Source organism: Saccoglossus kowalevskii, chromosome 5, assembly GCF_978046115.1.
Source record: "Saccoglossus kowalevskii chromosome 5, keSacKowa6.1, whole genome shotgun sequence".
Taxonomy (NCBI): domain Eukaryota; kingdom Metazoa; phylum Hemichordata; class Enteropneusta; family Harrimaniidae; genus Saccoglossus; species Saccoglossus kowalevskii.
The window spans coordinates 12,625,857-12,639,334 of NC_140645.1; the positions used below are offsets into that span (position 1 = coordinate 12,625,857).

The following is a 13,478-nucleotide window of genomic DNA, read 5'->3' on the forward strand; positions in this document are numbered from 1 at the left end:
ATCTATAATCAACAATAAACTTACATTTATTCATTTCCATTAGGCATGTTTTGATTTGTATTAATTTAAAACCTCTGAAATGCTTCTCAATTATTCAGTGTTCAGCTTATTTTCCGATATCTATTTATGCAAAAAAGCAATACAGATAGATATGTGTATGTGTGGCACATTTACGCCCATAAAAATACATTTAAAAAGAAGGAGCTCTAGTCGGAGTTTATTATAGAGGCAGATATAACACTGATAATGTAAGTAGAATTTAAAGAAGCCACCAATGCGTCTCAAGGGTAACATTCTGGATGTAAAATGTATTTCGCGTTTTATTTTATCACTTTCTATGTAAAATTTTAATGTTGTTTATCTTTGCAAATATGGGGGAACTATAAAGTATTGACGGGTCGCACACAAACATTTGTGTTCGTATGTTCGTGCATTGCACAGATGGAAGGTCAAAGGGTCAATCACATAGTAAACGAATCGCGCTCTTCTGAAGAACATATATTTTATCAATAGTCTAATGTTGACTGTAACAGACCAGGGTAAAAGACAATTTGACAATCGGCGGGGAATGTATCATGAGTGTAACCTGCGGATTAAACCAACACGTTAACATAACTATTTACATAACAATTCAACATGACCATTCCATGATAAAGTTTCTTCCAATGTTACACCTAGATAAAAATTCGAATATACACGAGGAATCAAAGTACTGTCAACAAAAACATAAAAATAAAATGGCATGTTTCGACATACTACCCAAGTTGTGGATTACTGATATCAACATTGAACGATTTCATGTATGAAAGTCATACACGAAACAAGGACAAGGAGCATGTAGTAGTTTTCACTGCTCAGCGGGTAGTCGAATTTGCAATATTCATGATGCCAGGGAAGACAGTGACCATCAGTCCTCTCATCAGGTACAATTGTTTCTTTAGCTACTAGTTAAGATCCAAAACAAGCACTCCCAGAACGTTGTGTACAAATAGTACAAAAAGATATCAATAAACTAGTGAAGCACGTGTTATTCATTACCCTAGTATTACTAGGCAAATGGCATCTGGCATTTCAAAAGAGCGTATTAAAAGTATTTCAGTTCAAGTATCACATATTTCGTTCTGTTCTCGACGAATATCAACAAAAGGCTCAGACATACAACGCTGATACACAACTATTGGGTCTGTATAAACACTATAACTTCTAGTATATATATGAAAATATAAAATACATTGAACTGCTATGTTACTACCAGCAATAACGCGATAATTTGCCATGGAATATTACATAATACTTATTAACGTAGTCAATTCGACTTGTATCTCATCACACATCACATTGTTTAGGCATGAGTTATATTTTATCTCACGACTGTACGGCAAGTTCACAATAGTTCCTTTTTTTTTGCAATAGATATCTGAGGACATCTAAATCTACATTTGGAATGCCTGGACGTCTTCATGTACAGTTAACTGATTAAGTCACAATGGCTTTATATGCATGTCGTTTTCGGTGACGTTATATATTCGGCTTACGCATGCTCACCCAGTCACTGAGAGAGCGCCTTTATGAAGTCGCCGCTATGAGCTAACTTTTTCGTTGGGTGAATGTGTTAGACTGTGGTCTACCTGCAGTGGCAAAGAGCTTTGCCGAGGTAATGCGTTCGAATCTCGTGTATGTATGCTTATATATTCGGAATCTATACTTTTCTATTCTACCAACAGTATTATTTTAATTCACCCATCAAGGTTATTTGTCGTCGAGAGTATAAAACAAAAGCGAGGTAGGCATGGCAACTAGCTCAACATTAATGTATATATATATCACAGCAGCAGGAGTGCAGTCATCTGTTCATATGTTTATCCACGTGGAATGAGTGGTGTGTAACACATGGCATCAATATATCGTACACTGTGAACGATACAACGGTAATGTAGAGCTTTGCCTGATTTATTGACGATTTCAGGTAATTTTCGACACATTATTTAAAATACATTTGTATATTTGAACTGTTTATAGTACTTTAATCGTGCATTCGCACGCCTTTGTTTTGAAAAGTATGTATTCCCACTCCTACGCTCATTGTTCAATGGTTATATCTTCGCAAGCTTATGGCTGGTTTTTAATAATATGCATGTATTCCTCTCATAAACGTCGTTGACATTGTGTCCTATGTATCCGACTTATTTAGTATAATTATGCTTGAAATCGGACATGTCATTACTGAGTTCGACGATTGCAATGTACAACACGACGCCATTTTGAACTAGTCATTCCAGCGACATGAATGGTGATCCCTTTTTTTACAACTGAATCATTATAATAATGTCTACTGTACAGTGAAAGATATGATTATTTTATTTGTACTTATAATGTTACGACCATTTTGATTTGGGTTTAACTCAAACCCATTTCTGTGCTGTCAATGCCCTGTGGGTTTGTCGACGAGAAAATATGTAAACACTGTGGTTCATATTGGATTTTTGACCAACGATGATATAATTCCCTCCAATTCTGTCCGTAATGCTACACACTTTTGTTTAATGTAGCGAGATAGTTTATTGGCAAGGGAAATGCCGATCTACAAATTGAAAGAAGGGCGTGCGTGAAACCACCAAACTTATATATATTTAGGAAGACCCTGGTTTAACGGTTCGATTAATATTATTTTGTTCAATATTGTGTTTGTTTTATGGCCACATGATCTTCAAAATCAATAAGACTAGTACATTTGTAACATGGATAAAATTGAAAATGGCGGCACCAATGATGGCAATGATCCCGAAAGTTACGTTATCGTAGAAAGAAGGTCTTGAAATTCGATCCTGTATTTCTAATTTTCCTTTCATTTATTTTTCCTGAACAAAAGATTCATATCTTCAATGTATGTAGTCGGTTTTGAAGACATTAATAAAGTATTATTTATTCAATATTACTATTAAGTAGATTAGAGTATATATTAAAACACAATTGTACATCTGTGAATAAATATTTCACGCATTTTGCGCTCATACTAGTTCTGGTAAATTTCCCCACACATATTGTTGACTTTTAAATCATGATATTCACTATAATTGTCCCATAATACAGGCCAAGTGTATTTTGGTCAGTCTTGCGAAATTTAATAATTGTGATTTTTGTACATTCATCGCAATTCATATACTTCAGGAATGATGACTGTCAAATTGATATCACTCAGATTAATTATTGGAATCGTCATCGGCATAGGAGTTGACAGAATATGGACAAGTGTGGTATGTAAAGACAGAAATGAGAATATTTGTGATGGGAAAAATATATTGAACATCAAAATCAGCAACTAAACGCAACTTATATGCACATTAACTTTCTTGCACAAATTCCGATGTTTAATTGTAAGATAATTCGAGATGAAATGAAGGATTAATGTAGTTATGAAAATAAAAACCACATTCCACAACAACTCATTATTTAGAAGAAGCATTGTTTATAATAATAATTATGCATTTTTTTTATATTTCTCCTTCTCCATTTGTATTAAACATTAGACGTCTAGAGAGTCTCATCAGATAGTTACCGGGGTTACCGATGTGACGACACGTTTCATGCTGCAAGAAAAGAACTACTCTTCAAAACAAAACGTTGAAATTGTTGAAAAGCGTCCAAAAGATCTTCATACACCCACGTTCAATAATCATGACAAACTCTTTCCATATGACAAATACACTCTTTTTGGTATGGAATGGAAAAGCATGGCGGAAGAGTTTGAACTGGCTTACAGTAATTTAAACAGAGAAGATGTAACAAGGATTCAACCTTTCTCTATTGGAACGAACAATTTTGGTGTGTCATCGACGACTCACAGTAGGTAAGACAAAACACCAAATTAAAGAAACAAATTAATGTTATTCACCACCATCCCCCAACTGCCCTTTGTTATATTTGCATAACTGTATCTGATGTCTTGTATATAAACAAATCATTTAGTCAATCAGAGATTAGTTTTTATACACCTGCATACAGCTACTAAAAATAAAACATTCTTGTTTTCGTTTTTCCACAGGGTATATTTCCACGACGACACGCATGTCACAAAAGGAGGACACATCCACGTCGTCATAGAGACATTTGATAAATACGGCAATCAACGTAAAAAGGGCGGTGATATGTTTGAAGCTGTTATGTCCAATGAAAAGCTGGTCAAAAGTACGTCAGGGCGTGTAACCGATTATGGGAATGGCACTTATTCTGTGCATTTCTACGCTGCCTGGGCAGGAGAAGCCAATATATCAATTTTCATGCGATTCACACGAGAAATGTTACAATTTATAAACAAAGAACGATCGGGTGAGGGACACATGGAATGGACAGGTGTTTATAGCGCAGGTCGCGATACAGAAGAAGTCGACTGTAAGATAATACGAGATGGAACATGGGAGGATAAATGTAGTTATAAAAATCGAAACTCGTTTGCCAGCACAATGTTCGTTTGCGACAAACCCAAATCATTCACCTGCAAAGAGTTGATTAGTGTTAACCCCACACCGACTAATGTTAAAGATGAATCTGTACAGGTAGAACGCAAACGTGCATCATATATATTTGCAAGGTAAGTCTTGGTACGAGTACTACAAACACGACATTACTACAAACTGACTTCATGACTTAATCTAGTAATTGGAGCACTGAACACAATTTCCCGGTATTATTTAAAAGTACATTGTCTGCTTTGGCATATGGCGGGTCTGTTCGTCAGTTATTAAACTTAAATTCGCCGATAGACTAAGGAGACAAATATGATGATTTTACAAATAAGCAAGCTATGTTCTGATTAGTGGGAATACAAACATCAAATTTAAATAAGTTATGGTTCCTCACAATGTTTATGTTGTTTTTTATCAGTCGTCAAAAGAGTATACTTGCATCCACGCCTATGAAAATCAAGATCAAAGGTACGTAAACACGATTTGTCGACATTGGAGATCTCACCTAACATATCCAACTGTGTAATTTCATTTTCCCAGTTATGATGTTTTATCAGTGGTCAAACTTAAATGACATATTCATAATATTCTGATTGAATCAAGATCGAAATATATTTGACTCCTATGCAAATGCGTTACCTTTGGCATAATCAACAAGTTGCAATGCTACATATATGCATACATATATTTTTTTTAGATTCCTCATCCAGCCTTCCACCGCTGCCACTCTGTGGTCCTGACTTACCAGTTCCTATTTCGGATGGATACTGGACAGACAATGTGACGTATGTATCTCTCGTGTGCAAAAGTCAACACTGGAATCCTGCACAAATTGAGAAGTGTTTGTCAAATGTCTCAATCAAGATGTTTGGAGACTCAACAATTTTCCAGTTAGGTCAATCGATCAGAGCAAAATACAACCTCGGTGACTACACAATAGAGCCTAAAGCATACTTTCCTCTTGGTCCTACCTTCTTCAATATTAGGCTTGAGAGCGAGTTTCTCGATACAATTACGAAAGAAATGTGTGAATCTCGTCCAACAGTTGTTGTAATGAACATTATTTTCCATTATTTCACTTGGTCCATTCCTTCATACTTGGACAGACTTTATGCCACCAGGTTTTCAGTGGAGAGACTTTTATCGCGTTGTCCGACAGTCAAGGTGTTCTTACAAACTTCACATCCGGGAATTGATTTTGATGATATGCAAACATATTTCAGCGGTCCGTGGGTTGGCTTTGACATGGATCGTATGATACGTCGTGTTTTTGGTGGGATGGGTGTCTACTTCCTCGGTGTCTCGCAAATGACATCATCTCACTTAAGTCGAATTGAACTGCACTCAAATCGGTTAGTAATCGATGAAAGAGTAAATCTATTGCTATCTTATATTTGCCCAACACAAGTTGAATCAGTATGAAGCAGCAGTACCGGATTCTGTAGTCTTAAGTTCGGTTGAATATAATACTGAATTGAGGATTATTGATGAACAATACATTATATATTTATAAAGTATCTCACCTTTTAGTTACTAATGTAAAACATGTTGAAAAAGCGACATGCAATTTTAGCGAATTGTGGTAAAATGACGTAATTGCGTAATGTTGATTTAGCGAAACTCTCTTGTCATTGTTGATTTCCCTTTTTCACAATACTCATCTTCCAATAAATGTATGTCGCGTGCCATAACAAATGTGCTGTTATCACCTCCATAAAAACAAAGAAAAACTGTCAAGTGTAATTAGGAAGCGCCCATAGTTTTATATTCCAGATTACTGTATACAAATCCCCAAGCCTTGGCCATTTTGAATTTATAATAAAGTCATTAGCGACATCTTGAATTAGCGAATCAGTTCTCTCGCTAAATTCACGAAAAAGACATGTTTTACAGTAATTGACTTTTGTATAAATTCTGATTAATGTGACTAGAAAATGAACAAATTGGGCAGCAAGGAGTATCATTTGTTGCCTCGTCATGCCGATACTTTGTTGAATAATCGTCCAAATATGATGTCGATCTGCAATTTTAACAATGTGATAATGTCACTTTTATGATATGTAAAGTTTGCATCTATTTTGTGACCCATTACGTTATATTTGTAACGATTACAACCATTTCTACATTTCTAGTTTACGGATACAACAACAATGTTTTGATTGTTATATCCATTCCCCCATCTCTGACAAACTGATAAACCACTTCATCCTCTGTAACCAACACCACGCACAGTGTAAACAAATCATTTATTACAGAGAGCCAGTAAATAATATATTATAATGATATACAGATAATTATACCAGTTGTTTTCATGGTGGCGCAAATGTTATTTAATTATAATAAATAGTTTTGATTTGAATAACGCATTACCTACAGCGCCAGATTCGCAAAAAAACGACACCTCATTTAGAAAATAATGATATGTGTTGCTGGGTCTGTATTAGAAACAGACGTGTATAAAAATAAGATTATACCAGAAAAGATAAATTGGTATATAAAGAAAATGAATTGAATTAGTATTGTGAATGCTGCAGCTGTTTGTAACGCTGTTGCTTTTACTGGTGAGTGTCAGCTGGTATAAATATATACTACTGAGAACTAATATAGATTGATATTTCATTCTGTCAAATAATATAGTGAATTCAACTCTCACAAATAGACAATTACTTATTTTTTTTTATCAAAGTCAATGTTGTTATTCATTGTTTTACATCAGTATCAAAACAATATTTCCAAAATTCCCATCGCGTCTTTGGACGATAATCAAATGTGGGTTTATATACTTACATACTAGCATTTATCTATGATTCATATTATATAAATGGTGTTATGCAATAGTCGTAGATCTAGATTCTGCAACTGCTTAATTAAGTTAAGCCGACTTAACTGGTTTTCCTAATTTTGTTTATGATCGCTATGTTTGTTTATGATCGCTATGTTTGTTTATGATCGCTATGTTTGTTTATGATCGCTATGTTTGTTTATGATCGCTGTATGGTTAATATATATAATAAAAAATATTGATTGTGTAACAATCCACCAAAACACAACCAAAAATGAAAAAAAATTGAAAACGGTCTGATTTATTAAACAGGATTTTGAGGAAATCAAAAATTCGATATATATTCTTAGTTTGTGTTTTAGCAATGTTTAACTGTGTCTCCGAGATTAACTGGAGCTTGTGTAAAAATTTAGATGCACAGACTTGAAAATATAATTATAACTACCATTATGCAGTCATAATCATTGTACATTTATTAAAAAAATGGTATATATAACATATTATCATATATTCATATTTAATTTAATATACCGATTATTATGTTTAACCACACGGGTAAAGAACAAAAAAAGATTTTAAATAAAATAAATATGGTATAAACGTGTTAAATGTTCATGCTTTCAACTTAATTATGCTGATTGTACTTTACTTTATTTACCAATACGCGTGAATGTATATATAATAATTGTATTAGTATGGTATGTTTTCTATAATAATCTTCAAACTTCTAAAACATTGTGTAGTTAATTGCATTACTTTTATACAACTAAGTCATTAATAATGACATTCGATTATATAGCATTAATGAAAAGTATTGTAACGTGACAGTCCATTGCTTTCCTGTGTAGCGTGTATGTGTGACGTTCCATAACACATTTCTTATGATGATATAATCAACATATTTGAAAGGACGTTTTTCATAAAATCACATCATTTTAATTAAGATTTCATTTTAAGACAACACTTACTAATTTTGATTCAAATGTATTGTTTTCAGTACGACACATTACACAAACCTTTTCTTTTCCAAATGTTTGTAGTTCGTGGGCATTACGCTAGATGATTAGGGAAGCAATCGGTCAAAAGGATGACATGATTGCAAATTTTACAGCGGTAAACAGGTAGGCAAACTGTGCTTCATATTACTGGGATGTCATACAATATATACATAATAATCTGAAAACACATTCTGTGAAACGTTTATGTGAACACTTAAAACAATCCTTTGAAGTTGGGAAGGAAAGTTTTAGCGATGACTGCATATTTATTTGTTGAATAAACACCTATAATGACATCATGATTGGCAAAGCAAAGATGGTGATCGTAATCCATAAACCGTAGAATAAAAGTAACTTCAATATTAAGGATTTCTGAGATCAAAGTTCGAGGTCACTTATTTTCATGTTTGATCATTACAATGTACACGGTATTTAATTATATAATATTGCATATCATTGTTAAGTATAATGTAAACTTTATGGAATTAATAATTTTGTCTCAGTATCAAAAATTCATATTTCTGTTTTGATTGAAAACAAATATTCGTAATCTTACAATATGTATATTTACACAAGCAGTTTAGAAAATCAGGAAACCAATTTTGTCCCCTAGATATGTTGTGTTATTAACATCCGTTGGAAATGTGGGAAGACGTTATGAAATAATTTTTAAAGTTTATAGTTTCGATGGGGATGGTGGATTGACGAGCATCGAACCGGGTGTGGCGGAAGTATTGCATTAGCTAATTAAATACGTAAAAGATGTATTATTCCGTGTTAAAATATTTCAGGTACGATATGATCCAGGTAGACGTAAACACGGAAACAATATACGAGTACGAAACTGAGTTCAAAGCAAGCCTATGTCGATATAACACTCAAATTAATCCACTTGTGTGATGGCGCTGTTTCATGTTCTTTTTTGAACCACTTATCCGTCGAATTAGTAATTGACCGAATCGTTTAATTTATTTAGCTTTCAGGGTGTTTCACGTCATTACAGTTCAGTTAAAATGGAAATTTTTTCACAGGAAAGTTGGGTGTTCACTAAGGTTATAGTCAACAGTTGAATTACAACCATTTTTTTAAATAGAGAAAATTGACAAAATTAAAATTAGGGAGTTTAAAAAGAGTTTACTTGCATCTACTATACAATCATGATTATGGCGCTTGAACATGAATATTTATAAAAACAGTATGTAGTTGTACACTGAATGCACACACAAAATACACACGCAACACAGTTCAAATTAAATACAAACTTCTTTTATTCTGCTTAAAAAAAAAACGTGTCCACAGTGAATAGAACAGTGTAAAACAAAAATTAGGATGACAAAAGATGACCTTCCTGACCTTTTACTGACTACGTTAACGCCATTTGAAATAATTTGGATCATTACAACAATGGATTGTAGCGAATTATGAACAAATTCCAAGATCACTGGGGTTCGATATAAGTGTAACGTGACCCATGAAAATGTTCACTGCTACTAGTATGTTTCATAGGTTAATAGGCCACTCTGTAAATATCACTTGCTGTTTATCATTTAAATTTTGATATCCCACAATGTCTCGATTGCGTGTCTGGTAATTCTAAATAACTACTATTTCGCAAAATTTGCTCAGCCGTGCTTCAACCAATCATTTAAATCAACTCCCATATTATCATTCACAATGAAGGTTAATGCAGATATATAGTAAATTACACAGAGGTAACATTACAATACATTTCCCTTTACATTCCCTTGCATTACACAACAGTCTTTGTGCTGAGGCAGTTATGGTTCATTACCATCACTATTTTACTGTAATTGAATAGAACAATGTTCCAAATGTATCAGAACGTTAACTAAAATAAGGTGCAAGAAGGCTTTATATTCAATTTCATACATAGCTTATATTAATAGATAATCGTGATATCCCAGAGCTTAAAAGAAAGAATAAATGTAAAATGCGTTAGATTTGAAGCATAAATATTCAAGAAATATGCTCAGTATCCGTTATATCTTCGGTATTTGAGCAGTATTCTACATCTCTGTTGAAATTCACCAGAGTATCCATGTCACTAATCAAGTAATACTTATGTACCACGAGTTGCTTTTTGTTAGAGAATGCTATGACAAATTGAATTTGAAATTCCAATCTTGACACCAGAGGGCGCGACGATTCATACGTGCTTATAAATTATTAGTCATTGCACTACACTTTGTTAAGCATGTGAATCGTCGGCATAAATAAATGATGTTAAAATACAATCTGACATATCTTTGATAAACGTGATAAATTAAACGGGACATAATAATAATCCTCGAGGTACACTGGAGATATTAAGACTCCATGATGACTAAAGGCTGCCAATGACCTCTGTCTGTAATCTAGTTGATAGGTAGCAGCGAAACCATGATTGAAATTCCCCTGAAAAAACCCTGATTGGAAATTGCTGATTGTACCCTTTAAGCGAAAATATGAAATATTACATTTTCAAAAACCTCGAGATCGGCCTATATTTGTCAGCACCCACTACTAAACTGAGGTTAAAGCTAGTGGCGAGAAGCGCGCTCAGTTCAGTCGTCCAATTGGATAAAATAGTTGTATTATTTGTATACATTATACATTTTGCTCGTGTCTCGTAGTTTTTTGCATTTTTTCTCGTCCTACAATTCCTCATCGTGTTTTCTTTGTTGGAGGTTCGCAATCCATTTAAAAATCACAACACGGAGGACAATACATGTTTTACCAGCAAGCACAGCGTTCTGGCGTTCGTTTAGGTTTGTGTGGCAAACGACGTAGAGTGGAAAACCCGGAATGTGAGAACTATGGAGACATGGAAAGTAAAAAATACTATCATATATTAGAAACGAATGTTAATAATAAACGAATGTTAATAACTATTCTTCGGAATTCGCTTTTCCTAATATGGTAGGATGAAAATACCCAGTAAAATACCGCAAAATTACGGCACACTGTAAACGTATCCGTTTAGGTATCATCGTAATAACCTCATATTAGTTGAAGTATTCTCTCAAAACGGAAAGAAAACGTCCCAAAATCTTTGAACTTGTGAAACGTTCTGTTATAGTATAGCCCTATGAGATCATCTGTATTTTGTATGGTGACAGAAAGAAAAAAAGTCGAATGAGTGAGATTTACTTGTACAACATATGTGCGATGTCCAGCTCTTTTTTTACTTGGAGAAAATAGTTATTATAAAGTGATTTGTTTCTATATAATGGAAATTCTATCTACCCATGGCTGCACTTAACTGAAACGTGTCCCGGATGAAAACAATCGGGAGCTTTGGCGGCAATCTCAAGTCCGTACGTCGGGATAACAGATGCGACATTTAAATGATCGGAGTGCTGTTGAATTGTGAATTAATTGCAGCATTATTGTGAACAATGCTACGTCAAACACTAAGCGAACGAGCGTCTACCAACATCTGCTTATGGGTTTAATGGAATACTGGATCAATAGGCGCAACTTTCTCGCTCTGACTGCTTTCAGGTCACATTCAATAAAATATACTTCACCGACATGCTAGTACACATAATGGTGCGGATTACTCGTGCTTACCTTGAACACGTTGACCCATAAAACACACGTTCTATACGAGTTATTGAATCATATGTGTGTGTATAATATCCTTCTACATGTATACTTATTGTCACACGACGTAGAAACAGCGACAATATTCCATAATCGGACATATATGATTTATGGTACATGCAGTGATTGATACATTTCACAATTCGAATCATGTTTCATAGAGACCAACAGAAATATACATGGTTTGCATAGTACACATGACTGTTAATACCAGATTCATTACTAGACATATATGAATACTAGTATCTATAATTTACAATTAAACAGACAAAGTGTATTCACACTGTACACAACACTAACCATTAATCTGTATAGTATTGGTGTTAAGGTCCATTGGTGTTATATATCACAAACATTTGAACTATACTTTATACAGCATGCCATTCTTTGTATGACTTTTCATGCTAAAATCTCGTAAATTCTCAATCTGACAAAATACCGTTATATGTCAGATAGGAGACAGTATATAGAAGCTCTGTACCCACTGACACATTTATAAAATGATTTAACCTCTAATCATACCTCAAAGATAAAACCAATATCGTATCAAAATCCCTAATTATCCAGTCGAGTCTAGTACATGTATTACATTATTTTATTTGCACGGAAATACATGTACCACATATATTAAAGTCAAGAAAACATATATAGTAAATATATTAAGTATGTTATTTGACTATAAAGCAGGTCTGGTCGTCACAGTATAAATGCATTTTGTACATACGATACATATTCATTGATTTCTAGTGAATTTGAAGATATTCTAAGATACACAAGACGCATATTTTCAAAAGGTATACTGCGAAAAATTAATATGGATTTTCTGTTACATCAATGTAAACAACAATGAGTCATGAAATTGTCGACTGTAAGTAGGTAGGTATCACATAATTGATCACTGATTTCTCATTATAGAAATTTAAATCATTCGTTGTTAAACGAAAGAAATTAGGGCCCACAAAGCCAATCTTTTCATAGTATGTATAAAGAAATAAAGCAAGCTCAGCAATACAAATATTGGGAGTGTGTCTGTGCCATATAACTGAAGGTCGTTGTGCAAACACAAAGGGGGAATTATTATGATCAGTGTTGTGAAACTGTTCCCAGTCCCAGTTTTACAGAAGGTACGGTAGGTATGATGTAATCTTATTTGTATTCCCAAAATAAGAGTGGCCTTGTTCTTTTCTCGTCACTCATAGTGTTAACTATTTCACTATGAAATAGTTTTAAACTAATAATAAATTAATTTTCTCAAAGTCATGAACCTAATCCTCAAAACTAAATATAAAACAAATTTAATATTTATAATTAATTTGGTAAAAAAGGAAATGAACATATTCCTAACATAGTTATTTCAGTTAGCTAAGTGAAAGTACGCATGCCGTATCATTACTCGTTTACGAATCGCTGTGATGCGGAATTCAAGAACCCGTATCATCCCGAACGTTGTTAACTAAAATAAAATGTAATTTTAAAATAGCGACGTTATAACCATGGATATTCTTAGTACATCCATGTTATAACTAACTGTTGTAGCTTTAGAATTTAAAGTTGATTCTTGGGGAATGAATAGTGCAACATCGTGTTATAATATGACGTTAACATCATTATGCTAATTCTTTTGTAATG

At 33.7% G+C, this 13,478-nt stretch overlaps 1 protein-coding gene across 1 annotated transcript; it reads left to right on the plus strand.

Annotated features, from left to right (window-relative positions):
* The first annotated feature begins 3,173 nt into the window (after window positions 1-3,173).
* LOC102809909 (NXPE family member 3-like) lies at window positions 3,174-5,885 on the plus strand. The gene is made up of 5 exons (XM_006815888.2): window positions 3,174-3,254; window positions 3,528-3,847; window positions 4,043-4,588; window positions 4,882-4,931; window positions 5,161-5,885. The coding sequence occupies exons 1-5, from the start codon at window positions 3,174-3,176 to the stop codon at window positions 5,883-5,885; spliced, it is 1,722 nt and encodes a 573-aa protein (XP_006815951.2).
* The last annotated feature ends 7,593 nt before the right edge of the window (window positions 5,886-13,478 follow it).

Coding starts and splice junctions, on each gene's coding strand:
- LOC102809909 (XM_006815888.2), top strand. CDS start 3,174: ATGACTGTCAAATTGATATCACTCAGATTAATTATTGGAATCGTCATC. Junction 3,255..3,527: donor ACAGAATATGGACAAGTGTG/GTATGTAAAGAC, acceptor ATTAAACATTAG/ACGTCTAGAGAGTCTCATCA. Junction 3,848..4,042: donor TCATCGACGACTCACAGTAG/GTAAGACAAAAC, acceptor GTTTTTCCACAG/GGTATATTTCCACGACGACA.